Source organism: Electrona antarctica, assembly GCF_951216825.1.
Source record: "Electrona antarctica genome assembly, chromosome: 16".
NCBI classification, from domain to species: Eukaryota; Metazoa; Chordata; class Actinopteri; order Myctophiformes; family Myctophidae; genus Electrona; species Electrona antarctica.
Window position 1 is genome coordinate 340,001 of NC_136797.1, and position 26,021 is coordinate 366,021.

Sequence of the window (26,021 nt, forward strand, 5' to 3'; positions counted from 1 at the left end):
AACCCCGCCTCGGGTATGGGCACTGATGACGCGGAGGAGAGAACACGCCCCCACTTACTGGATTATCCTATCAGAGAGCAGCAGGGACTCCAGGCTCAGGTGAGTGAGTCGCGAGCAGCCAATCAGAATGCTCTCCAGACAGGAAGTGGAGACGGTGCAGTTGGACAGGTCCATCTGACGCACTCGCAGATCTACAAAACACCTGGAACGGAAAAAACTGATTTATAAAAGACCTGTAACGAAAAAAACAGATCTACAAAACACCTGGAACATAACCACAGATGTATAAAACATCTGGAACATAAAAACAGACCTGTAAACCATAAACCATAAAAAACTGACAATAAAGAAGGCCTCTCAATAAAGAAGGCCTCTCAAATAGTTGAGGACAACACACACACCCTCCATAACCACTACGAACAAATGCCCTCAGGGTGGCGATACAGAGCATCAAAACTCACTAAAAGGGGCTCAGCTAGCTTTGTGCCTCCATCAGACTGTTGGAACGCCTAGGCTGGGCCTAGGGACCACATCACACCTGTCGTGAACTGCACTGGCTCCCAGTCAAATTCAGAATTGACTTCAAACTAAAAAAAACTCACCACCACCTACAAAGCCCTCAACAACCAGGCCCCCCTCTACCTCTCTGAACTCATACAACGCCATGCCCCCACCCGCTCCCTCAGGTCAAGCACTGCCAACCTACTGGAACCCCACAAGTCCTTCAAGAGAACTTGGGGTGACAGGGCCTTCGCAGTGGCCACGCCCCCTCACTGTGGAACTCACTCCCAGCCCACATCAGAGCTGACATGTTCAAAAGCACACTCAAAACCCACCTTTTCAGACTGGCTCACTCTCACTCTCTCTCACACTCACACACTCTCACACACTCACACACTCACACACTCACACACACACACACACACACCCTTTCTTGTTTGTCCTTTTTGATTTTGTTTTTCTAGTTTTTAACCTTTTAACTATAGTTCTCTAATAAAATTGTTTTTACTTCTGTTCTGTAAAGCGACTTTGGGTACCTTGAAAAGCGCTATATAAATCGTATATATTATTTATTATTATATATTATTCTTCGGAAGCATGACACTTAAGGTGACATTCACACCAGAAAGCTTTACTACGATTAAAACAAATCCTGCTGCGCATTGTCCGAAAGTTTGCTTCGTTTGGCAGGTATGAAGGCTCATTCCAATCCTAATGCGTATCAAAGAACCGCATTCTACTCCGCCCAAAAACGGGGGTTTTGCTTCGCTTCCAATCGCACTTGATTTGGATTCGGTGCAGGTGGGAATGCAATCCGCAGCAAATAAAGGAAATTAAGCAAACGATGTGGCGGGTGAGGAGCTGAACACAGTTGGAGACGGAGAAGGCATATTTTACGCAGCGCAAAGATGTCCCGTTACCGTGGATAGACGTGGTCGAATGAGGAGACTTTAGCCCTGATCGAAATGAGGACAAGTACATTAATCAATTGCTTAAAGGATCGGTTCGCCACTATAACATGGCATTTGTCATGCTTTAGTATGATATCCGTTCATAAAAAAAATTAAATATTTTCATTTGGCGATACAGTGGCTGACAGCGGCTCATGTAACGAGCCGAGGAACGGTGCGCTCATTTCCTACATTACCCACAGTGCATTGCGCGACAGACAGACAGACAGGCAGCCCTAGGCCCCCAGGAAGCTGAAAGTTTCTCGTGTTGTTGTTTGGAGTTGAAAGCGATAGAAGTAATAATAGCTAATATTTAGCGGTAGTAATAGTAACAGCAGTAGTGGTGGTATAGTAGTTAGTAGCCTAGTCTCTGGTAAGTAAGTAGCGGTAATAGTAGTGATTTTGAACGTGTGTCGGTGGTGAAAGTATCCGTGCGTCGGACTCTGGCTGGCTTTGTTTTTAGAACTCGTTATGACGAAAATACAGATGCAATCATCCAGCTGTACTCTGTACTGTACTCAAACCACTTTGGGTGTGCAGTGAACATTTCACCACCGCAGATATCTTCCAGTTCGACCGCAATCTAATGGAAGAATTGACGCGGAACATCATCATCATCGAAGCAAAACAGAGGTATGTGGTAATAAACTAAAGCTACAATGGTGTGTACACAGACACTGAATGAATGGCGATTGCATTACAGGAGACCAGTCAGACCACATGCATTTCCTTTCAAAATACATGGTTGTTGTTACACGTGGTTTTTGTTGTGATGTCTATAAATTAATTTGACATACCGAGTGTCTCTGATGCTTACAGCTAAATACCTTTTTTGCTGTTTGTAACTGGAATACCCTCCACATAAACACCACCATTTTTCCTAGCTCTGGTCCATAGCCTTACTCTGCAGAGTAAGGCTATGGACCAGAGCTACATTTTTCCATATCAAGCTGCAAACCACAAACCAAACATAAAAGCATTTAAAACCGGGAAAGCATCTGTATTAGCATTGGCTATTCAAAAATAGCAGATATACAAGCTCAGTGCGTCACTTGGTGCCGTGCTGTGAGCTTGTACATTTGCTATTTTTCAACATTTTTGCAAAAATGAAAAACTTTATTGTTTACCATATTGCCTCATGATTGGTCAGAGGCCCATAATTGCATAATACTTTATTTGATGCAGGCGCTGAGGTCTCGGTGGCTGTCTTCGACTCAAGAGATGAAGAAGTGGCTTTCAAGGAACTCCCATGAAGTATACAGTATATTATATAGATACAATTTACTTTGTATGTTGCTGTTGTACACAATCTGGATTGATAAATCAATGTGATCTAATTTTCAAATATTAGACATGTACTACTCCTAAACCTTTACCAATATTGTCGTGCTTTTACTGAAGTACATTTTAAATTCTGGAATTTTACTTGTAACAGAGTATTTCTATATAGCAATATTGATACTTTTTCTTCTGGGATTCTTGCACACAGTCTGATTTTTGTAATCTGAGTAGAGGACAAACTTTGCCTGTGTTGCCTTGATTTTTAAACCTTATGTTACAGTACTATAAAACACATTCACTGAAATAAAGTCAGACTTATTTCCATTGTGGTCTTGTTTGTATAAACAGACATGTGAATGATTTGTATCACGGTGGCCTTTGATGCAATATCATGACAGTTTGAGCCTCAACGAGTATTAGGAATTGGTCAAAATGTATAAATACCATACGCCTACATGAAATAAAACAAACTTGACATCAAATCAACTATCTTTTAATAGTACTGATTTACATAAGTCTACAGATATATATATAAAAACAGTGCTCTATGGTTGAACTGGAAACTAACAAACTAGATGTTCTATAGTCAGAGGTCACTGAGGCAGGTGGTTTTAGATGTTCTATAGTCAGAGGTCACTGAGGCAGGTGGTTTTAGATGTTCTATAGTCAGAGGTCACTGAGGCAGGTGGTTTTAGATGTTCTATAGTCAGAGGTCACTGAGGCAGGTGGTTTTAGATGTTCTATAGTCAGAGGTCACTGAGGCAGGTGGTTTTAGATGTTCTATAGTCAGAGGTCACTGAGGCAGGTGGTTTTAGATGTTCTATAGTCAGAGGTCACTGAGGCAGGTGGTTTTAGATGTTCTATAGTCAGAGGTCACTGAGGCAGTGTTCTATAGTCAGAGGTCACTGAGGCAGGTGGTTTTAGATGTTCTATAGTCAGAGGTCACTGAGGCAGGTGGTTTTAGATGTTCTATAGTCAGAGGTCACTGAGGCAGGTGGTTTTAGATGTTCTATAGTCAGAGGTCACTGAGGCAGGTGGTTTTAGATGTTCTATAGTCAGAGGTCACTGAGGCAGGTGGTTTTAGATGTTCTATAGTCAGAGGTCACTGAGGCAGGTGGTTTTAGATGTTCTATAGTCAGAGGTCACTGAGGCAGGTGGTTTTAGATGTTCTATAGTCAGAGGTCACTGAGGCAGGTGGTTTTAGATGTTCTATAGTCAGAGGTCACTGAGGCAGGTGGTTTTAGATGTTCTATAGTCAGATGTCACTGAGGCAGGTGGTTTTAGATGTTCTATAGTCAGAGGTCACTGAGGCAGGTGGTTTTAGATGTTCTATAGTCAGAGGTCACTGAGGCAGGTGGTTTTAGATGTTCTATAGTCAGAGGTCACTGAGGCAGGTGGTTTTAGATGTTCTATAGTCAGAGGTCACTGAGGCAGGTGGTTTTAGATGTTCTATAGTCAGAGGTCACTGAGGCAGGTGGTTTTTCAGGCTTTCTGCATGATGACACGTCGCTGGAGCTGCTTCTGGCCGAGACAGGACAGGACAGGACAGGAGCAGACGCACATGCTGTGGTGAGAGAAGACGTAGAGTCAGTAATGGTGAAAGCACTCACTGATTACTGGAATGGACGATTGAGTGTGTAGGCTATGTACAGTACGTTTCATGTGATACAATACTGTTAAGTTTACTGACCAAATTAGTAGGTAGGATACAACAGAGTATCACATATCAATCATAATAATAAGCAGACTTGGCAACCTGACTGTAGAAAGTAACAGTACAGTAAAGAACTTGGGGGTCATTATTCTGAATTGAATTTTAATTCACACAATCATGTTACCAAGATTGCCTTTTTTCCCCCTTTAGAAATATTGTATAGATCAGAGCCTTATTAGATGATGCAAAAACACTGATCCACGCCTTTGTTTTTTCTGGGCTTGATTACTGCAATGCACTTTATTCTGGACTGCCAAAGAAAACAATTGACAGATTACAACTTGCGGCAGCCATGCAGAGTTTTAACTAAAACTAAGAGTGTCACGGCATTGGCTTCCGGTTGTTTTTAGGATTGATTTTACAATTACTTTACGTTTATAAAGCTCTCAATGGTCTCGCATCTGTGACCTTCCGACCTATGACTGCCTGCCTAGATATGTCCCAAACCGCCCCATCAGGTCCTCACAGCTGGCTTGCTCGATGTGCCTAACAAATAGCAACAAAAAAACACAGTGAAGCAGTTTTCAGCTTCTACGGGCCGACGGCGTGGAACAAACACCCACTGTACCTTTGACAGGCAGTCTCTAGACATTTTTAAAGCACAGCTCAAGACCTACTTATACACTCTTGCTTTTAGATTTATTCATGTCCTCACTATTGCATTACTGCCATTTCAATGTTTTATGCCTTGCGTTTCTTTTTTTTCACCATTGCTCTGCATGTAAAGCACTTTGAGCTGCATTCCATGTCATGAAAGGTGCTATACAAATAGTTTTATTATTATTAATCAGTGCAAGGCACTTTGCTTGTGTAATGTACAATGTTGTCATCAGTTTTATAGTATAGTTTGTTGATTACTTTTGATGCAGTAATGATCTTTTTTTTTCTTTTGAGATATTACAAAAGGTTAAAAGTCAATGCACTGTCATCTAGTGTGATTTACAAACACAATTCAATACTACAGTGTGAAACCGTCTGTGTGAGACACAGTAGGCCTATAGTATAAATGACAGTATATTTACTACATTGTACAGGACTTTGGTTGACCACTGGTCTTTGTAAAAGCATGTATAAACCGTCTGTGTGAGACACAGTAGGCCTATAGTATAAATGACAGTAAAGTGTTACAGTGTGAAACCGTCTGTGTGAGACACAGTAGGCCTATAGTATAAATGACAGTATATTTACTACATTGTACAGGACTTTGGTTGACCACTGGTCTTTGTAAAAGCATATATAAATATGTGAACCTTTATTGAAAATGATATGCCCTTGAGACGTGTCATCTAGTTTTCTAGGGGGTCAAACAAAATACAGCAAATACAGTAATGTGCTTTATGTATAAAGTTTGAGTTGAGTATGTATGGCTCACCATCAGTCCATCAAAGACATCTTCAGCTTCATCAGCCTTCTGTACCCATCTGGGCTGACCTAATGGACACAGGTATAACACTTGAATGTTTACATTGCTAGCCCTGAAACATACGAGCCCATGCCCATGGCTAACATTGCTTCAGATGACATGCCATACAGTTTTGAATTGAACGAATAGAAGATGTTTGGACCGAAAAGTTGTAGGCTGAAGCCGTGCCTAGCCTCTGACACTTATGTAAACAATACGGTGTGGCTACATGTAAACAATACGGTGTGGCGACACACATACACAAATAAGCTGTAAATACATTGAACACTTACTTCAATCTGAATGTCCCTCTTGGTCCATCGGGCTTCGGTTCCCAGTAACACAGTCAACACTATCTGGGCAGAAAAACACTTTTCCTGGGCAGAAAGGTTTGCGTGTGCAACGCACTGGACCAGGGAAAGCTACTAGCTAGGTCGCTCCAGCAGGCAACAGTCAACACATCCACATGCAGCAACTAGCAGCTGCTCTTGTACCCGTCAATGCATTTCTTCCTCTGTATATTTCTGGTTCATATAACGACCCTAACGCAGATTCTGCAAAAATATGTTAAAAAAAAAAAAAAAAAAAATCCCCTGGAGCAGCCATACTGACTTGTTGTTTTCGTTTGTTGTTGTGTAGACGGGGGTGTCCTTCGCAGCTAGGCTAGCTACAGCAAGCCTACCTGTCCATTGTCCCTGTAGTTTCTGAAAGCCTACCGAGTGTCCACCACCTACATCATTTTTGGACAAATACATACATGGTGGACAGCTTTGGAAGTGCGCCCACGGAGCTACAGAACACCAATGATAATAAACGGGCGCATTTTAGCATATATGCTAATGATTAAAAACACACAGACTAGGTTGAATAGTGGCGAAGTGGTCCTTTAAGGAAACACATAAAAACACTGCAGTGTATAGCCTACAGAATATTCTGTCTGTCTGTCTGTGCGTGCCGTAAACATGGAGTGCTGTCACAGTGTGGGGACTGGGGAGTAGGGACTTTCATCTCGATAAACTTGTAAACATTTTGCGCTGCTGTCTGTTATATCAGTGCACTCAGCGCTGTGCCATGCCCAAAAGAACAGTGCGTGGCTGCGTGCAGAGAGAGAGAGAGAGAGAGGGGGGGGGGGGGGGGGGGGGTGGGTCCAGTCCCAGACGGCACTACACATGCACGTTATGATTATAATTGTATCACCATAGATTTCACTGTGTAGGCTAGTTTATGAATGGAACACATTGATAAAGGTCCCCCCTGCTGCGTTTCCAATTGCTGCGGATGACAGTGTGAAGTCAAACCGCAGCAAATTAAATATGCAAGAATCCCAACTTCTCCGCCCATTCGCATCGAGTCTACCGAAGTATTAGGTGGGAATGTGACCTTAAATAAAGAATCAATCAATCAATCAATCATATACAACTGCAGAAGGAGGAGAGGACACTGGAGCAGCACAGACATTTAGAGCCCTTTATTAGGTGCTAAGTATACAGAATGACTAACGTTTCATTTAGAGCCCTTTATTAGGTGCTAAGTATACAGAATGACTAACGTTTCATTTAGAGCCCTTTATTAGGTGCTAAGTATACAGAATGACTAACGTTTCATTTAAAGCCCTTTATTAGGTGCTAAGTATACAGAATGACTAACGTTTCATTTAGAGCCCTTTATTAGGTGCTAAGTATACAGAATGACTAACGTTTCATTTAGAGCCCTTTATTAGGTGCTAAGTATACAGAATGACTAACGTTTCATTTAGAGCCCTTTATTAGGTGCTAAGTATACAGAATGACTAACATTTCATTTAGAGCCCTTTATTAGGTGCTAAGTATACAGAATGACTAACGTTTCATTTAAAGCCCTTTATTAGGTGCTAAGTATACAGAATGACTAACGTTTCATTTAAAGCCCTTTATTAGGTGCTAAGTATACAGAATGACTAACGTTTCATTTAGAGCCCTTTATTAGGTGCTAAGTATACAGAATGACTAACGTTTCATTTAAAGCCCTTTATTAGGTGCTAAGTATACAGAATGACTAACGTTTCATTTAGAGCCCTTTATTAGGTGCTAAGTATACAGAATGACTAACGTTTCATTTAGAGCCTTTTATTAGGTGCTAAGTATACAGAATGACTAACGTTTCATTTAGAGCCCTTTATTAGGTGCTATAAAGTATACAGAATGACTAACGTTTCCACCCGCAAGGTGGAAACGTTAGTCTCCAGTGTCCTCTCCTCCTGTGAAGCACCGGGTCAGCCGTTTCAGGCTTGAGGCGCATTGGTTAGGGTTAGGGTTAGGGTTAGGCGCGTTGGTAGACTCCCTTTGTTTTTAATCATATACAACTGTTCTTGAGGCGCGTTGGTAGACTCCCTTTGTTTTGGGTATATAATATTTCCAGCATGCAAACTAACATTTACTGCATTAATTGCTGTGTGTGTGTGTGTGTGTGTGTGTGTGTGTGTGTGTGTGTGTGTGTGTGTGTGTGTGTGTGTGTGTGTGTGTGTGTGTGTGTGTGTGTGTGTGTGTGTGTGTACTCACGGTGTGATTGACAGGCGGAGCTCAGAGATGAAGGAGGCGGGGCATCGCAGCTTCCTCACGCCGGCCATCAGCACCCTCTGTAGAGCCCCGCCCCCTGTGATCAGCCAATCACTAGGCCCCGTGTGGGTGGCCCCGCCCCCCAGATCCACACTGGCCCCGCCCAGATCCACACTGCGCCACAGCGACTCGTCACGGCTGGATAAAAACACACGGAATCGCAAATGTTGGTTCTCTTGCTTTTTAGTTTATTAGCACATTTCGTTGCTGAGTTTTAAAGGGGTTCTAGCCCCTCCTATAAACAGCTTTAAGGTGCTAGCCCCTCCTACAAACAGCTTTAAGGTTCTAGCCCCTCCTATAAACAGCTTTAAGGTGCTAGCCCCTCCTACAAACAGCTTTAAGGTGCTAGCCCCTCCTACAAACAGCTTTAAGGTGCTAGCCCCTCCTACAAACAGCTTTAAGGTGCTAGCCCCTCCTATAAACAGCTTTAAGGTGCTAGCCCCTCCTACAAACAGCTTTAAGGTGCTAGCCCCTCCTATAAACAGCTTTAAGGTGCTAGCCCCTCCTATAAACAGCTTTAAGGAACCAATCACAGCGGAAGTTAGGTAGGTTACTCAGGAAGAATAACAAGTAAGACGCGCAAATGCGGGAAGCGAACGCAGCTCGTAAATTGCAATAACAACAATTAGAATAAATTACGTACTTTAAGGTTTTTTTTTAGTTCTTTTCTTCTTTTTTTTTTAAAGATGTATTAGTGTGTGTGTGTGTGTGTGTGTGTGCTAAGGCTGTACCTTAGCCCTTTTTTTAGGACTCGAACTTCGGCAAGAATTTTCGAGCGAACATCCGGACCATTTGTTTCTAATTAATTAAAAAAAATAACCTTTGAGATATCCGTCTCGATCAGAGCGCAGCGCGTCTCCCCTGCTCTTTATCAATCTCTCTCGTCTCTCCCAACACACGCGCACACACACACACACACACACACACACACACACCGTCAAGTGGCTCCGCGAAAACAGCTGATCTGCAAGCTCATGTGAGCTTGCTCGCAGGCAGCTAAGACAGCGTATATTGCTCGTTATTTGTCCCACCTGTGTATTCTCAGAAGCGCATTGAAGTGCTTAACAATGATCAGAGTTCCCTGCTTTTTGTGATGTGATGCTAGAGAGCATATGCTAATATATCATGGCTAAGAACGGTTCCCCCTGTCAGCGATCATGCTGGTGTGTGTGTGTGTGAGAGAGACACGTCAGACATTCCATTCAATGGAACTCTTTTGTTCTCACAGAACAAGGTGAGAAAGGTCAATCAACTCAGCTGCAGGCCAATCACCAAATTAAGAGATGCACGGGAGATGGGACAGCAGAACTAGGAGATATTTCTTTAAAAAAATCATAACTTCTGACAGGAATGCACTAGAAACTTACTTTTTTTTACATGCTCATATCGCATTCTCGCCGAGATATATTTTCGAGTTAATAAAAAAAGGGAAAACATAATAATATTTTTTATTTAAAAAAACCCCGAATGGTTCAAGCCCATTAATAAAAAAAGGTAAAACATAATAATATTTTTTATTTAAAAAAAAACCGAATGGTTCAAGCCCATTAATTAAGATTCGAGTGCCAACCCTAACGAGCGAACATTCGAACCTTGAATGTTTGGGGACAGCCTTAGTGTGTGCGTGCGTGCAGCTGCGCCCTCTGGTGGCGGGCGGGTGGTGTTACAGCGTGACACACACACACACAGACAGACATGATCTCATAGTAAATGCTCACTGCGTTCGCAGGTTGCCCTTCGGGCAACCACACTAATAATAATAATAATAATAATAATAATAATAACAACATTACGTCAGATCATTCCAGCGTCGACACACACTAGACATTCTCAGAAGGTCTGGAAGACGAAGACAGAAGAAGATCCTCAGGAGAATCTCATCTGGTAACGTTTCCATGGAAACACCTGTAAACATAAACAACACCTGTAAACATAAACAACACCTGTAAACATAAACAACACCTGTAAACGCAAACAACAACAACACCTTTAAACGTAAACAACAACACCTGTAAACGTAAACAAAAACAACACCTGCAAACGTAAACAACAACACTTTTAAGCATTTTTCAAACTGCTCAAAACGGCGGACAATCTGAGGGCGGAGCTTACTGGTCAAAGTGACAGATGTGTTCCTCATGAGTAAGTTGCATGGCTTTGTGGCCAAACGAGGCCTGTTCAAAGTTTTCAAACGATTGCTATAGCGCCCCCTTGTCCCTTGTAGCCCCCCTTATAGCGCCCCCTTTGGCCAACTGGAGGGAGAAGACTAGAGCGCCCCCTTGTCCCTTGTAGCCCCCCTTATAGCGCCCCCCTTTGGCCAACTGGAGGGAGAAGACTAGAGCGCCCCCTTGTCCCTTGTAGCCCCCCTTATAGCGCCCCCTTTGGCCAACTGGAGGGAGAAGACTAGAGCGCCCCCTTTGGCCAACTGGAGCTATAGCGCCCCCCTTGGCCAACTGGAGCTATAGCGCCCCCCCTTGGCCAACTGGAGCTATAGCGCCCCCCTTGGCCAACTGGAGCTATAGCGCCCCCCCTTGGCCAACTGGAGCTATAGCGCCCCCCTTGGCCAACTGGAGCTATAGCGCCCCCCCTTGGCCAACTGGAGCTATAGCGCCCCCCTTGGCCAACTGGAGCTATAGCGCCCCCCTTGGCCAACTGGAGCTATAGCGCCCCCCCTTTGCCAACTGGAGCTATAGCGCCCCCCCCTTGGCCAACTGGAGCTATAGCGCCCCCCCTTGGCCAACTGGAGCTATAGCGCCCCCCTTGGCCAACTGGAGCTATAGCGCCCCCCTTAGCCAACTGGAGCTATAGCGCCCCCCCTTGGCCAACTGGGGGGGAGAAGGAGAATAAAGTGACCTCTGACCTGATGTGGACTCCTTCCTCCTCGGTGTGCGTCGGGCCAGAACAAAATGCGAGGAGTTCTCCTGGATCTCCTTCCCACTGCAGGAATTCTCCTGGATCTCCTTCCCACAGCAGGAGTTCTCCTGGATCTCCTTCCCACTGCAGGTGGAGGAGGTGGAGAGGAGATGGTCCTCTGGAGAGCACGAGGTCCCATGGAGGAGGTCCTCCAGGTGGGTGGGCCTATCATGCTCCAGGTGGGTGGGCCTATCATGCTCCAGGTGGGTGGGCCTATCATGTTCCAGGTGGGTGGGCCTATCATGATCCAGGTGGGTGGGCCTATCGTGCTCCTGGTGGGTGGGCCTATCGTGCTCCTGGTGGGTGGGCCTATCGTGCTCCTGGTGGGTGGGCCTATCGTGCTCCTGGTGGTGGGTGGACCTATCGTGCTCCTGGTGGTGGGTGGGCCTATCGTGCTCCTGGTGGTTGGTGGACCTAGCGTGCTCCTGGTGGTTGGTGGACCTATCGTGCTCCTGGTGGTTGGTGGGCCTATCGTGCTCCTGGTGGTTGGTGGGCCTATCGTGCTCCTGGTGGTTGGTGGGCCTATCATGCTCCTGGGGTGTGTTCTCATCGTGGAGGAGACGGAGGACCTCCATGGGGGTGGTCCCATCAGGCAGATGTTCCTGGAGGAAGGTCTTCTTATGGAGCTGTTCTCCTGTGCTCTCAGACTCCAGGAGACCCTGGGGTGTGTTCTGACCATGGAGCTGTTCTCCTGTGCTCTCAGACTCCAGGAGACCCTGGGGTGTGTTCTGACCATGGAGCTGTTCTCCTGTGCTCTCAGACTCCAGGAGACCCTGGGGTGTGTTCTGACCATGGAGCTGTTCTCCTGTGCTCTCAGACTCCAGGAGACCCTGGGGTGTGTTCTGACCATGGAGCTGTTCTCCTGTGCTCTCAGACTCCAGGAGACCCTGGGGTGTGTTCTGACCATGGAGCTGTTCTCCTGTGCTCTCAGACTCCAAGAGACCCTGGGGTGTGTTCTGACCATGGAGCTGTTCTCCTGTGCTCTCAGACTCCAGGAGACCCTGGGGTGTGTTCTGACCATGGAGCTGTTCTCCTGTGCTCTCAGACTCCAGGAGACCCTGGGGTGTGTTCTGACCATGGAGCTGTTCTCCTGTGCTCTCAGACTCCAGGAGACCCTGGGGTGTGTTCTGACCATGGAGCTGTTCTCCTGTGCTCTCAGACTCCAGGAGACCCTGGGGTGTGTTCTGACCATGGAGCTGTTCTCCTGTGCTCTCAGACTCCAGGAGACCCTGGGGTGTGTTCTGACCATGGAGCTGTTCTCCTGTGCTCTCAGACTCCAAGAGACCCTGGGGTGTGTTCTGACCATGGAGCTGTTCTCCTGTGCTCTCAGACTCCAGGAGACCCTGGGGTGTGTTCTGACCATGGAGCTGTTCTCCTGTGCTCTCAGACTCCAGGAGACCCTGGGGTGTGTTCTGACCATGGAGCTGTTCTCCTGTGCTCTCAGACTCCAGGAGACCCTGGGGTGTGTTCTGACCATGGAGCTGTTCTCCTGTGCTCTCAGACTCCAGGAGACCCTGGGGTGTGTTCTGACCATGGAGCTGTTCTCCTGTGCTCTCAGACTCCAGAGGAACCGTGGAGGAACATTCCTTCCTCCTGCGTTTGCTCCTCTGGAGGCAGCAGCTCGTCATCACGTTCAGATCCGTGGAGGAGAGCTCCCGTAGAGGTCTGTGTGTGTGGGGGGGGGGGGGGGGGGGGTCAGGGGGAGGGGACATAAGACAAGGACAACGATTATTAGGAAAAACAAGTCAAGGATCAGAATGAAAAGCAATAAAACAGTAAAAACAAGTCAGCTTGGAAAGGCTATTCTATACAGGTGGGTGTTCAGTGACGCCCCCTCCCTACCAACCGGGAGGGGGCGTCTCTGATGTGTTTGGGGAGAGCATTCCAGAAGGTAGGGGCGGCCACAGAGCCCTGTCACCCCACAGAGAAGACCCTGTCACCCCACAGAGAAGACCCTGTCACCCCACAGAGAAGACCCTGTCACCCCACAGAGAAGACCCTGTCACCCCACAGAGAAGACCCTGTCACCCCACAGAGAAGACCCTGTCACCCCACAGAGAAGACCCTGTCACCCCACAGAGAAGACCCTGTCACCCCACAGAGAAGACCCTGTCACCCCACAGAGAAGACCCTGTCACCCCACAGAGAAGACCCTGTCACCCCACAGAGAAGACCCTGTCACCCCACAGAGAAGACCCTGTCACCCCACAGAGAAGACCCTGTCACCCCACAGAGAAGACCCTGTCACCCCACAGCGGGGGGGGGGGGCACAGAGCCCTGTCACCCCACACCTGTTCAGACTCCATCTTAGCCCGCAGCACTAGCTTAAATGTTCTGATGAATTGAAAAGGGTGGACCCTGTTGTAAACAAGTGTAATGCTTTATCAGGTGTGTCGTCCACTGATTTTTTTTAACTGTATTAACTGTTCTGCAAACTGTTAATCCACCTTTTATGTCATGCTGCAGGATTTCATGCCAACTGCCATCAGACTGGGGTAGACTACTAACCCTAACCCTAACTGCCATCAGACTCTATAATGATTTGATGACTCTATAATGATGACTCTATAATGATTTGATGACTCTATAATGATGACTCTATAATGATTTCATGCCAACTGCCATCAGACTCTATAATGGGTTAGGGTTAGGGTTAGGGTTAGCCCTAAACCCTAACCCTAACCCTAACCCTAACTGCCATCAGACTCTATAATGCAGATTATAGTTGGTTTGCTCTTCACCGCGGCTTGTGTAGTTCAGTGGTCACTTAACCACCGTATGAGCCTCAAGGCTGCGTTGGAATTCATTCCCTAAGCCCCATATAGTCTCAAGGCTGCGTTGGAATTCATTCCCTAAGCCCCATATAGTCTCAAGGCTGCGTTGGAATTCATTCCCTAAGCCCCATATAGTCTCAAGGCTGCGTTGGAATTCATTCCCTAAGCCCCATATAGTCTCAAGGCTGCGTTGGAATTCATTCCCTAAGCCCCATATAGTCTCAAGGCTGCGTTGGAATTCATTCCCTAAGCCCCATATAGTGCACTACTTTGGGGTTCCGCCATTTTGTTATAGTGTCCAAATGTGTAGTGAGCATTTTTGCACCCTAATGTAGTGGACTTAAGTATCCCACAATGCACCGGGAATCGTAGGGACCATCCGATGGTCACTACAAAAACACAGCGAAGCGAATCTACCCCATAATGCATTGCGCAAGCTCGCTCTTGCGCCCACATGCACGCGCTTAAGCACGTGCGCTGCTTCTGCACGCACACGCTCCAACTCAGATGACGCAGAAGTTGAACCAAGAAAGAAATCAACACAAATGTACTTTTTAAACGTTTGTTTACCCCTCTCTTTTCTTCCCTGGCGCATCTCGAAGCTACAGATCTCGAGACAAATGATCTGTGCATTTATTTGAAATTGTTTTATTTTATTTATAATAAAACAAGTGTATTCATTTGCAATAGTATTACTAATCTGATTCATTGTATCATCCAGGCCCAGCGCATGATGACGTTAGGAGAGGAATCAGTTGCTTGCTGTAGAATATATTTGCGAGATTCTTTATCACAAACGTAGGCTAAATACATGCATGTGAGACACATTAAGTCACGGACATAAGTTTTATTAATATTCATTAATTCCTGCTATGAAGAAATATATTTTATATAACAAATTATTTCATTGAATTGCGATAAATACATTAAAACGTCATTATGTAGGCCTAGATAGTAATTTATTGGACTGCTGTTTCTGTTAACACCAAACGTCCGTATTGGGAGCAGAGCTTGTAGATCGGCTACTTTTGGTAATTCTTTACCAAAAGTAGCCGATCTACAAGCTCACAATACGTCACGTTGCTTATAGATCGGCTTATAGATCGGCTATTTTTTGGTGTATTCTCCCCCAGGCAGTGCACCACCAAGGTGTTGCACCGTTTTCATGTTGCTGGATAATATGGATATAATATTAATTTATTGATATAATATTAATAGGCCTATGTTATTTTAAGAGAATAACCGTTTATCATAAACATAGGCCTAAATGGCCTGCAAACATATTTTCATTAACCTATTTATTCAATCCTTCATCCATGAATTTAAACATAATTTAACAAAACTGTCCTTGTCAGGGAGGTGGCTCTCTATCGTTTACGACAGCCTGCAGTCACTTATTTGATACAGTGTTTCTAGCGAAGATTTTACCAATTCAGCAGCAGTAACAATAACACTTTGACTGGTTTCCTGTCAGTTGATTCTTCATATTCATATGATTTGTTTATTTTTCAAACAGTTCTTAATGAGGCGATCTGAAAAAAACATAGGGGGATTACAATGCAAATAAAAAGACTTATAGCGCCTTCTACCGATATTGACGTCAGACTCGGTGCTCCCCATATAGGGAGTACGGTCCGAAATCATCACTATTAGAGTCCGCTGAGTCTGGAGGGGTCCCTATGTTCCCCAGGTTAGGTTTCTGGTTTAAGGACTTCAGTGTTTTGTACTATACAATTGTATGTATAAGTACAAAACAAAGAATGTTTGAGTCTGAGCAATTATGTTTTAGTTTATGCCAATGAATCTCCAAGTTTGATTATCACACATACACGCTCGCACGCACAGACACACGAAAGTTTGATTATCACACATGCACACACCCTCTTTTAGTGTCTGTCACACACACACACACACACACACACACACACACACACACACACACACACACACACACACACACACACACACACACACACACACACACACACACACACACACACACACACACACACACACACACACACACACACACACACACACACACACACACACACACACACACACACACACACACACACACACACACACACACACACACACACACACACACACACAAAATTTTTGCTGAGCTCCCAGTCAGTGCCCCCACAGAGCAGCGGAGTTAAGTGTTTCTACTGACAGTTTGAGGATCAAATGGAGTTCAGAGGTTCTTTCAGAAGCGCTTTTTGATACTTTCCATTGGTTCAATATGTTCATAACAACACACAGACTTAAAGGGTGTTCAGTAGCATCTATTTATGAAAAAAATATATAAAACCTCAAAAATGGAGTTATGAGGTTATATAAATATAACGATATGTTTTCTGCCAGAACTTAGATGGATATGAAACTAGAGGACAAAATCTGACTCAAAGTACTGGGTGAGTACACACGTAGTGCTACAAGTTTACATGCTGACGTGGTCAGTCTGCTAACTGCTCTGATAGGACTGATATATGGCTGTATGGGTCAGTCTGCTAACTGCTCTGATAGGACTGATATATGGTGGTCAGTCTGCTAACTGCTCTGATAGGACTGATATATGGTGGTCAGTCTGCTAACTGCTCTGATAGGACTGATATATGGCTGTATGGGTCAGTCTGCTAACTGCTCTGATAGGACTGATATATGGCTGTATGGGTCAGTCTGCTAACTGCTCTGATAGGACTGATATATGGCTGTATGGGTCAGTCTGCTAACTGCTATGATAGGACTGATATATGGCTGTATGGGTCAGTCTGCTAACTGCTCTGATAGGACTGATATATGGCTGTATGGGTCAGTCTGCTAACTGCTCTGATAGGACTGATATATGGCTGTATGGGTCAGTCTGCTAACTGCTCTGATATGACTTATATATGGCTGTATGGGTCAGTCTGCTAACTGCTCTGATACGACGCTTAAAAGGTCTTTAAATAAATACGTTTTGAAATGTCTATGGGAAAAATGCATTGGGATTTATTTCATTGGCCTGGCGTCGTCATGAAAGGGGCCGGGACTGCGATGCTCTATATTGTTGGCTGGTATGAGCGTCACAGAAAAAGCGAAACAAGAGTCACTTGTCCAAGGGACAAGTACATTTTTAATGCACTTGTCCGGGAAGATTTAATACTTGTCCCGGACAAGCGGACAAGCCTTATTGTCAAGCCCGAAAAGCCATTTTACTGTTTACACAAACACTCAAAGCTGTCCATTCATTATCAATGGCATTCCATGTTTGTGAATAGGACAAAGTTTGTGTTTACACGCACGCGATATAGGAGGGGATAGCACCCCTCAAAAAAACTATTGTGTTATCCTTTTGCTGTCACATAGATGTGTGTTATCCTTTCATTTGGTGCTTCTCAACCATCTGAGCCAGTAAACCTAGACCACTGGGTACTTGGAAAGTCTGGTGACGCGAGATTGATTAGATGTGTCTTCTCTTGAATCTATGGGGACGCGTACTAGCGCGCACGCACATGCACCGTCCCGTCCCGTCCCTGCACGCACACGTCAAAATATTACTGCCACCACGGCGTGGTACTGCGTTCTACGAGCAGACACCACTGAGCAAACGTTGACCAAAATAACAATTATTCTACATTCTCTAATTGTGTAGACGTTGCAGATGTTTAAGAATACAATAACTCTCAAGAGTTAAAGATCTAATAAGGGTCCATTTGGTTACCAACTCTCCCATAATTTAGCTGCATGGGGACCACCTGGAACCCCCTCAAGGACCCCTGGTGGTCCCCGGACCACCTGGAACCCCCTCAAGGACCACCTGGAACCCCCTCAAGGACCCCTGGTGGTGCCCGGACCACCTGGAACCCCCTCAAGGACCACCTGGAACCTCCTCAAGGACCCCTGGTGGTCCCCGGACCACCTGGAACCCCCTCAAGGACCCCTGGTGGTCCCCGGACCACCTGGAACCCCTCAAGGACCACCTGGAACATCCTCAAGGACCACCGGTGCAGATTGTAGAGTAGGAGAGTAGTGACACTCTTTGATCTCTCGGCAAAGCGGGTGCCTATATGGGATATAGTTCCACACACTGGAACTATCCCATTGAGACAAAGCGGGTGCTATGGGCTATAGTTCCAAACGTTGGAACTATCCCATTGAGACAAAGCGGGGTGCTATGGGCTATAGTTCCACACATTGGAACTATCCCATTGAGACAAAGCGGGGTCAGGGTGCTATGGTCTATAGTTCCAAACATTGGAACTATCCCATTGAGACAAAGCGGGGTGCTATGGGCTATAGTTCCAAACATTGGAACTATCCCATTGAGACAAAGCGGGGTGCTATGGGCTATAGTTCCACACATTGGAACTACCCCATTGAGACAAAGCGTGTCACTATGATGGGCTATAGTTCCAAACATTGGAACTATCCCATTGAGACAAAGCAGGTCACTATGGGCTATAGTTCCACACATTGGAACTATCCCATTGAGACAAAGCGGGGTGCTGTGGGCTATAGTTCCACACATTGGAACTATCCCATTGAGACAAAGCGGGGTGCTATGGGCTATAGTTCCACACATTGGAACTATCCCATTGAGACAAAGCGGGTCACTATGGGCTATAGTTCTACACATTGCTCCTATGGCTGGAACTATCGCATTGAGACAAAGCGGGTGCTATGGGCTATAGTTCCACACATTGGAACTATCCCATTGAGACAAAGCGGGGTGCTATGGGCTATAGTTCCACACATTGGAACTATCCCATTGAGACAAAGCAGGTCACTATGGGCTATAGTTCCAAACATTGGAACTATCCCATTGAGACAAAGCGGGTCAATATGGTCTATAGTTCCAAACATTGGAACTATCCCATTGAGACAAAGCGGGGTGCTATGGGCTATAGTTCCACACATTGGAACTATCCCATTGAGACAAAGCAGGTCACTATGGGCTATAGTTCCACACATTGGAACTATCCCATTGAGACAAAGCGACCATGTAAAATAGCTCAAACCAGTGCTGATTATTTCGTTAGGACCCGCTACAGTGGTGTTCGATACGAACTTAACCGGGATGTGGAAACCTCTACTCCAATGCTCTATGAGTTGCTTAGCCATTAGCAAGTTATTCTGTCTCATCTAGAAGACTCGTAACCAAGGTAATACAAGCCATTCAAGGTATATGGGTTGTAAAGCCAGATACCTTGATTCGTATATGTTGACCTGTTGGAGATACCGCGTGCGTTGCCTGGAATCAGGTTTAGAAGCCATGGGAGCCGCCTTTTATGCTGTGCAAGTCTAGTGTTACGATGATGTCACCACTGTGTATCCATCTTTGGAGTTTCTACATTAATCTGATGTCAGCGCTGGATATCGCTGAAATGCCCTTGAACAAGGCATCAACCACTACGATGAAATGTGTTCTATGAGCAGGGCCTGGCTGGAAACAAGTTCTTGAGCTTAGCCCAGATACCCTGGGTAAATATAGATTTAATTTCATTTCATTTCATGTTGTCTCCATATATGGGACTATGGGTTATCCCATATATGGAACTCTAAGTGAAAGCCTTCGCAACAGGGGTGCTATGGGCTATAGTTCCACACATTGGAACTATCCCATTGAGACAAAGCGGGTGACTATGGGCTATAGTTCCAAACATTGGAACTATCCCATTGAGATAGAATGAGCACGTCCGCATTCCATTGTTACAATGGGAGTCAACCCTAGTGTCGCCACTCTCTTACTAGATGGCTCTGCACCGGTGGTCCCCGGACCACTGCTTTAAATACAGTGTTAAATGAGTCGACCAATGGGACAGGAGGTGTTAGCAATGTGACGCTAACACAAAAGTAGCATCGGGGAAACAACAACAAACTTTAAATAAACAATTAAACAATACATTCTCCATTTTAACACGAGCCACGTGACCAACAGTGTTTTTTTTAATGAATATGTCTGTTTATTATTATTAATATTAATATTATTATTATTATGAGCTCAGCAGCTGTGGGAAACAAACTGATATATATTTACAAACAAACAAACAAAGCGCATACCTCCCGTCACGTGACCTCCTCCTCGCGTCCATCCACAGGCTGTGATTGGACAATGGGAAGCTGTTAATAGTTGGTTAATTAACGCGTTAGTTGATGAATTAATGAATAAATAAACTGTTGATGTTTTAGTTTTTATTTAAAGAGTTCTTTTAAAGAGCGGGACTCTCCTTCCTGCCACGGTTGCCAGACTGTGAGAGAGAAACAAGCGACCAGGTCCGTGAAAACAAGCCCTGTAGGCTATTTGGATATAGCAGATCTACAAGCTCACGACGCGTCGCTTGTAGATCATTTTGAAAAATGGGCCATAATAAATAAATAATTTTAACAACACAAATCTTGAATGGGTGGTTGGGGGTCCCTCCTTCACACACACACACACACACACACACACACACACACACACACACACACACACACACACACACACACACACACACACACACACACACACACACACACACACACACACATTTGGGGGTCCTTCACTTGGTTAAACAACAATCCAACGTTAGAAAACAAGCCCCTAAAAACGCCTCAACAACTACATAATATTTATAATTCTAAGACGCTTATAAAAATAAGCAGACATGGCAACACCGCCATGCTGCCGCGTCACGTGGGGCTCCGCCGGGCGTTTCCATTGGCCGCTGCTTGCTGGCGGATGTCGTCAATCCCGTATGCCGGTCTAAGAAAGGCACGACGGGACTTGTAGTCCTTTTAATGTACCGTATAGCAACCCACGCACGTGCCAATACCTGCTTACCGTTTCCGGATCCGCTCTAGACCGGATCTGCTGAGCTGTCGGCGGGTCGATTGTGGTTGTGGTTGAACAGCGACACCTGCTGCTGGTTTAATTGAATTACTTAAACACGTTTGAAATTTTAGTCTCTTTTTATTTTATATCTTGAGGAAAAAAATGCTGCAATTTGTTTATACCCAACATGTATAAAACACTGCAATGCTCCAACTGTACATACTTTATGTTTACACGATACTGTACCTCCAACTGTACATACTTTGTTTACACAATGCTGTACCTCCAACTGTATATACTTTATGTTTACACAATGATGTTATGTACCTCCAACTGTACATACTTTATGTTTACACAATGCTGTACCTCCAACTGTATATACGTTATGTTTACACAATGCTGTACCTCCAACTGTATATACTTTATGTTTACACAATGCTGTATATACTTTATGTTTACACAATGCTGTACCTCCAATATACTTTAATAATAATAACAACAACAATAATAATATGTCGTTATATCAAATATTTAACATTAAACAAAAGGAAAAAATATGTCAAATTAAAGGCTGATCTGATATTGTATTTTATTCTTGTATTTATATTTTTGCTTTTTGAATCTCATCCCTGAGTGACACCAAATACATTACAATAACAAATCTGAAACTAATGAGAGTGAAGTATTTTCACCAAATCTAAACTAAACCTCGCTCTAATCCCGCTTTAAAACGACGGAAATTACACATTTTCCTAGACAGCCCCAAGTACAGAGCCCTGGAGAACCCCACTCAGCCGTTAGTATAGAGGTTCAACATGTTCACCAAACAAGAATCCCTCAAACAAGGACGCAAGGACAACACAAGAGACGGTCGCGGCCACACAGCCAACTCAAGGTACGGCCACTGAGCCGACTTGGGGACCCAACGCAAGGACAACACAAGAGACGGTCACGGCCACACAGCCAACTCAAGGTACGGCCACGGAGCCGACTTGGGGACCCATCACAAGGACAACACAAGAGACGGTCACGGCCACACAGCCAACTCAAGGTACGGCCACTGAGCCGACTTGGGGACCCAACACAAGGACAACACAAGAGATGGTCACGGCCACACAGCCAACTCAAGGTACGGCCACGGAGCCGACTTGGGGACCCAACGCAGCTCCTCCAAGGAAAACAAACAAATTAACGGATCTGAACGTGAATCCCCCCCACCGCCCACCCCTTTTTTTCCCTCACTGTATATGTTTCTTTTCCCTTTTTACCTCCTTTATGATGAATTCCTGTTCTGTCCTTTGTCTATATAGAAGTGTCTATTTGTACGTCTCTAAATGTTTTTGATGAATTGAACATTGTGGACCCTATTGGAAACAAGTGTAATGCTTAATTGGGTCGTCCACTCACAGTTAACAGCCTTTGTATTGAGTTTGTGCTTGAAATGTACTGTAATTCTGCAAACTGTACATTTTTCAATCAATCAATCAATCAAACCAGATCTCACAGACCTCTGCTGTAGTAGCTTCATAAACCCATAGAGTATATATATAATAGAGACTGAACTAGCGCGAAGCTCCGCCCCCCCAGCTATTCATGTCAGTGGAAGTTGCTCAGTGGCGTTTTGAAGCACCCGGAAGACTGCCGGAAGTCCCTCCCAGGACCTCAACTTTGAGGTCCTGAGTGACGTAGGGCAACCGAGCGATCAACGTTAAAGCCCAGCTGCACGGGGTTTCCCGGTCATGAATCCACGGGTCCGCCTGTAGTCCCTCGTCCTACCACTAGGACCCAGAGCTTCAACGTTGGAAAGTCTGCCTGCCCCCTTGCATAAACCCGTATCCCTGCATACAGAGGGCGTGTGAAGGTCGTCCTCACTCTACATACACCCCCACCCTGTGGCTCCCCCCTGTGGAGGGAACAGGTCCTGACACTTCAGTCAGAATGTCGTTGTGGCTGAACACGTAGCGTTTATAACTATCATAGTAACGTAACACCCATGACTGAGGAGTCTCTCCAAACCATGATAGATCCTCATCCTTTCTGTTGACGTCATCCTGACAGACTGCTATAGCAACATCCTCTCCACTCCATTCCACTTCATAGTAACTCCGTTCAGATATACATTCTTTACTCAACACATTAGGGTAAATGGTGTATCTGAGAGGATGATCTGCATAATGTTGGTCTACAGCTGTCCGAGTCACCTTCCTGTTGTTCTCTGACAGGAGGAGGGTTCCGAACGCTGTGTTTGGATCCAACGACAGAGGAGAGGAATCTGTTGGAGGAAACACAGTAAAACACACATGATGAAATGGACTGACACGCGCGCGCACGTTTCTACGTAACAACAAAACTTTACAGTCTCTCCGTCAGTCTCGCGCCCGCTCGCATGCGTGTGTGCGTGTGCGTGTGCGTGCGTGTGTGTGTACAGCGGCGGTAGGCAAGGGTCTGTGCGTCCGTTCTCTCTCACACACACACACACACACACACACACACACACACACACACACACACACACACTCTCTCTCTCTCTCTCTCTCTCTCTCTCTCTCTCTCTCTCTCCCTCTCTCTGGCAGCGGTGGCCGAACGGATTGGGGAGCAGTCTTGATACCGGAAGGTCGCCAGTTCGAATCAGTGGTCCGATACGTTAAAATTACCACCGCTGAAGTGCCCTTGAACAAGGCATTGAACCACTACGATGAAATGTTCTATGAGCAGGGCCTGGCTGGAAACAAGTTCTTGAGCTTAGCCCAGATACCCTGGGTAAATATAGTAATCATTTCATTTCATTTCTCTCTCTCTCTCTCTCTCTCTCCACCCTCTCTCTCTCTCTCTCTCTCTCTCTCGCTCTCTCTCTCAATTCAATTCAAAGGAGCTTTAATGTTAATGTTTACATTGCCAAAGCAGAAGTGGAACAAGACAATCAAAACAGAACAATGTATTTACAAATAAATATTGGATATAAATAGGAATTAAATAAAGGTGTAAACAGAGCTGTGTTATATTATCACTTTGGGTACCGTAATAGGCCTACTATCTTGTGAAACTATAAAAAGCATTTTCTGTCAGAGATAGTACTACAATATACATCCATATAGAATATGTTAGCTTTATACTTTTGATAAACAGTCTCACAGTCTCTCTCTCTCTCTCTCTCTCTCTCTCTCTCTCTCAAAGGGCACCTACGGATGGCTGCAATTCGAAACTGGCCCCCGTAAAATCTGAATCCCCCCCCTCCCCTTTTACCCCTCACTGTATATGTTTCTTTTCCCTTTTTACCTCCCTTATGATGAATTCCTGTTCTGTTCTTTGACTATATAGAAGTGTCTATTTGTACGTCTCTAAATGTTTTGATGAATTGAACAAGGTGGACCCTCTTGTAAACAAGTGTAATGCTTAATTGGGTCGTCCACTCACAGTTAACAGTCTTTGTATTGAGTTTGTGCTTGAAATGTACTGTAATTCTGCAAACTGTTAATACATATTTCAATCAATCAATCAACTCACACACACACACACACACACACACACACACACACACACACACACACACACACACACACACACACACACACACACACACACACACACACACACACATACAATGTTACGTCACAGAGGTATATATATATCATGTTACGTCACAGAGGTATATATATATCATGTTACGTCACAGAGGTATATATATAATGTTACGTCACATAGGTATATATATATCATGTTACGTCACATAGGTATATATATATATCATGTTACGTCACATAGGTATATATATATATATCATGTTACGTCACATAGGTATATATATATATCATGTTACGTCACAGAGGTATATATATATATCATGTTACGTCACAGAGGTATATATATATATCATGTTACGTCACATAGGTATATATATATATATCATGTTACGTCACATAGGTATATATATATATCATGTTACGTCACATAGGTATATATATATATCATGTTACGTCACATAGGTATATATATATATATATATCATGTTACGTCACAGAGGTATATATATATCATGTTACGTCACATAGGTATATATATATATATCATGTTACGTCACATAGGTATATATATATATATCATGTTACGTCACAGAGGTATATATATATATATCATGTTACGTCACAGAGGTATATATATATATCATGTTACGTCACATAGGTATATATATATATATCATGTTACGTCACATAGGTATATATATATATATCATGTTACGTCACAGAGGTATATATATATATCATGTTACGTCACATAGGTATATATATATATCATGTTACGTCACAGAGGTATATATATATATCATGTTACGTCACAGAGGTATATATATATATCATGTTACGTCACATAGGTATATATATATATATATCATGTTACGTCACATAGGTATATATATATATCATGTTACGTCACATAGGTATATATATATATCATGTTACGTCACATAGGTATATATATATATATCATGTTACGTCACAGAGGTATATATATATATCATGTTACGTCACATAGGTATATATATATATCATGTTACGTCACATAGGTATATATATATATCATGTTACGTCACAGAGGTATATATATATATCATGTTACGTCACAGAGGTATATATATATATCATGTTACGTCACATAGGTATATATATATATCATGTTACGTCACAGAGATATATATATATATATCATGTTACGTCACAGAGGTATATATATATATATATATATATATCATGTTACGTCACATAGGTATATATATATCATGTTACGTCACATAGGTATATATATATATATCATGTTACGTCACATAGGTATATATATATATATATCATGTTACGTCACAGAGGTATATATATATATCATGTTACGTCACATAGGTATATATATATATCATGTTACGTCACATAGGTATATATATATATATCATGTTACGTCACAGAGGTATATATATATATATCATGTTACGTCACAGAGGTATATATATATATCATGTTACGTCACATAGGTATATATATATATATCATGTTACGTCACAGAGATATATATATATATATATCATGTTACGTCACATAGGTATA

At 44.0% G+C, this 26,021-nt stretch overlaps 1 protein-coding gene across 1 annotated transcript in view; it reads right to left on the reverse strand.

Moving 5' to 3' along the window:
- The window catches only part of skp2 (S-phase kinase-associated protein 2, E3 ubiquitin protein ligase), a 28,603-nt gene extending 8,260 nt beyond the window's left edge, over positions 1-20,343 (reverse strand). Inside the window, exons 1-5 of the mRNA XM_079524288.1 lie at positions 20,178-20,343; positions 11,303-13,020; positions 10,236-10,347; positions 8,386-8,580; positions 59-202 (exon numbers count right to left, since the gene is read on the reverse strand). Coding sequence (XP_079380414.1) covers positions 59-202; positions 8,386-8,580; positions 10,236-10,347; positions 11,303-13,020; positions 20,178-20,209 — 2,201 coding nt within the window. The 5' untranslated portion in view covers positions 20,210-20,343. The remainder of the gene's footprint in view (positions 1-58; positions 203-8,385; positions 8,581-10,235; positions 10,348-11,302; positions 13,021-20,177) is intronic.
- Positions 20,344-26,021: the final 5,678 nt, after the last annotated feature.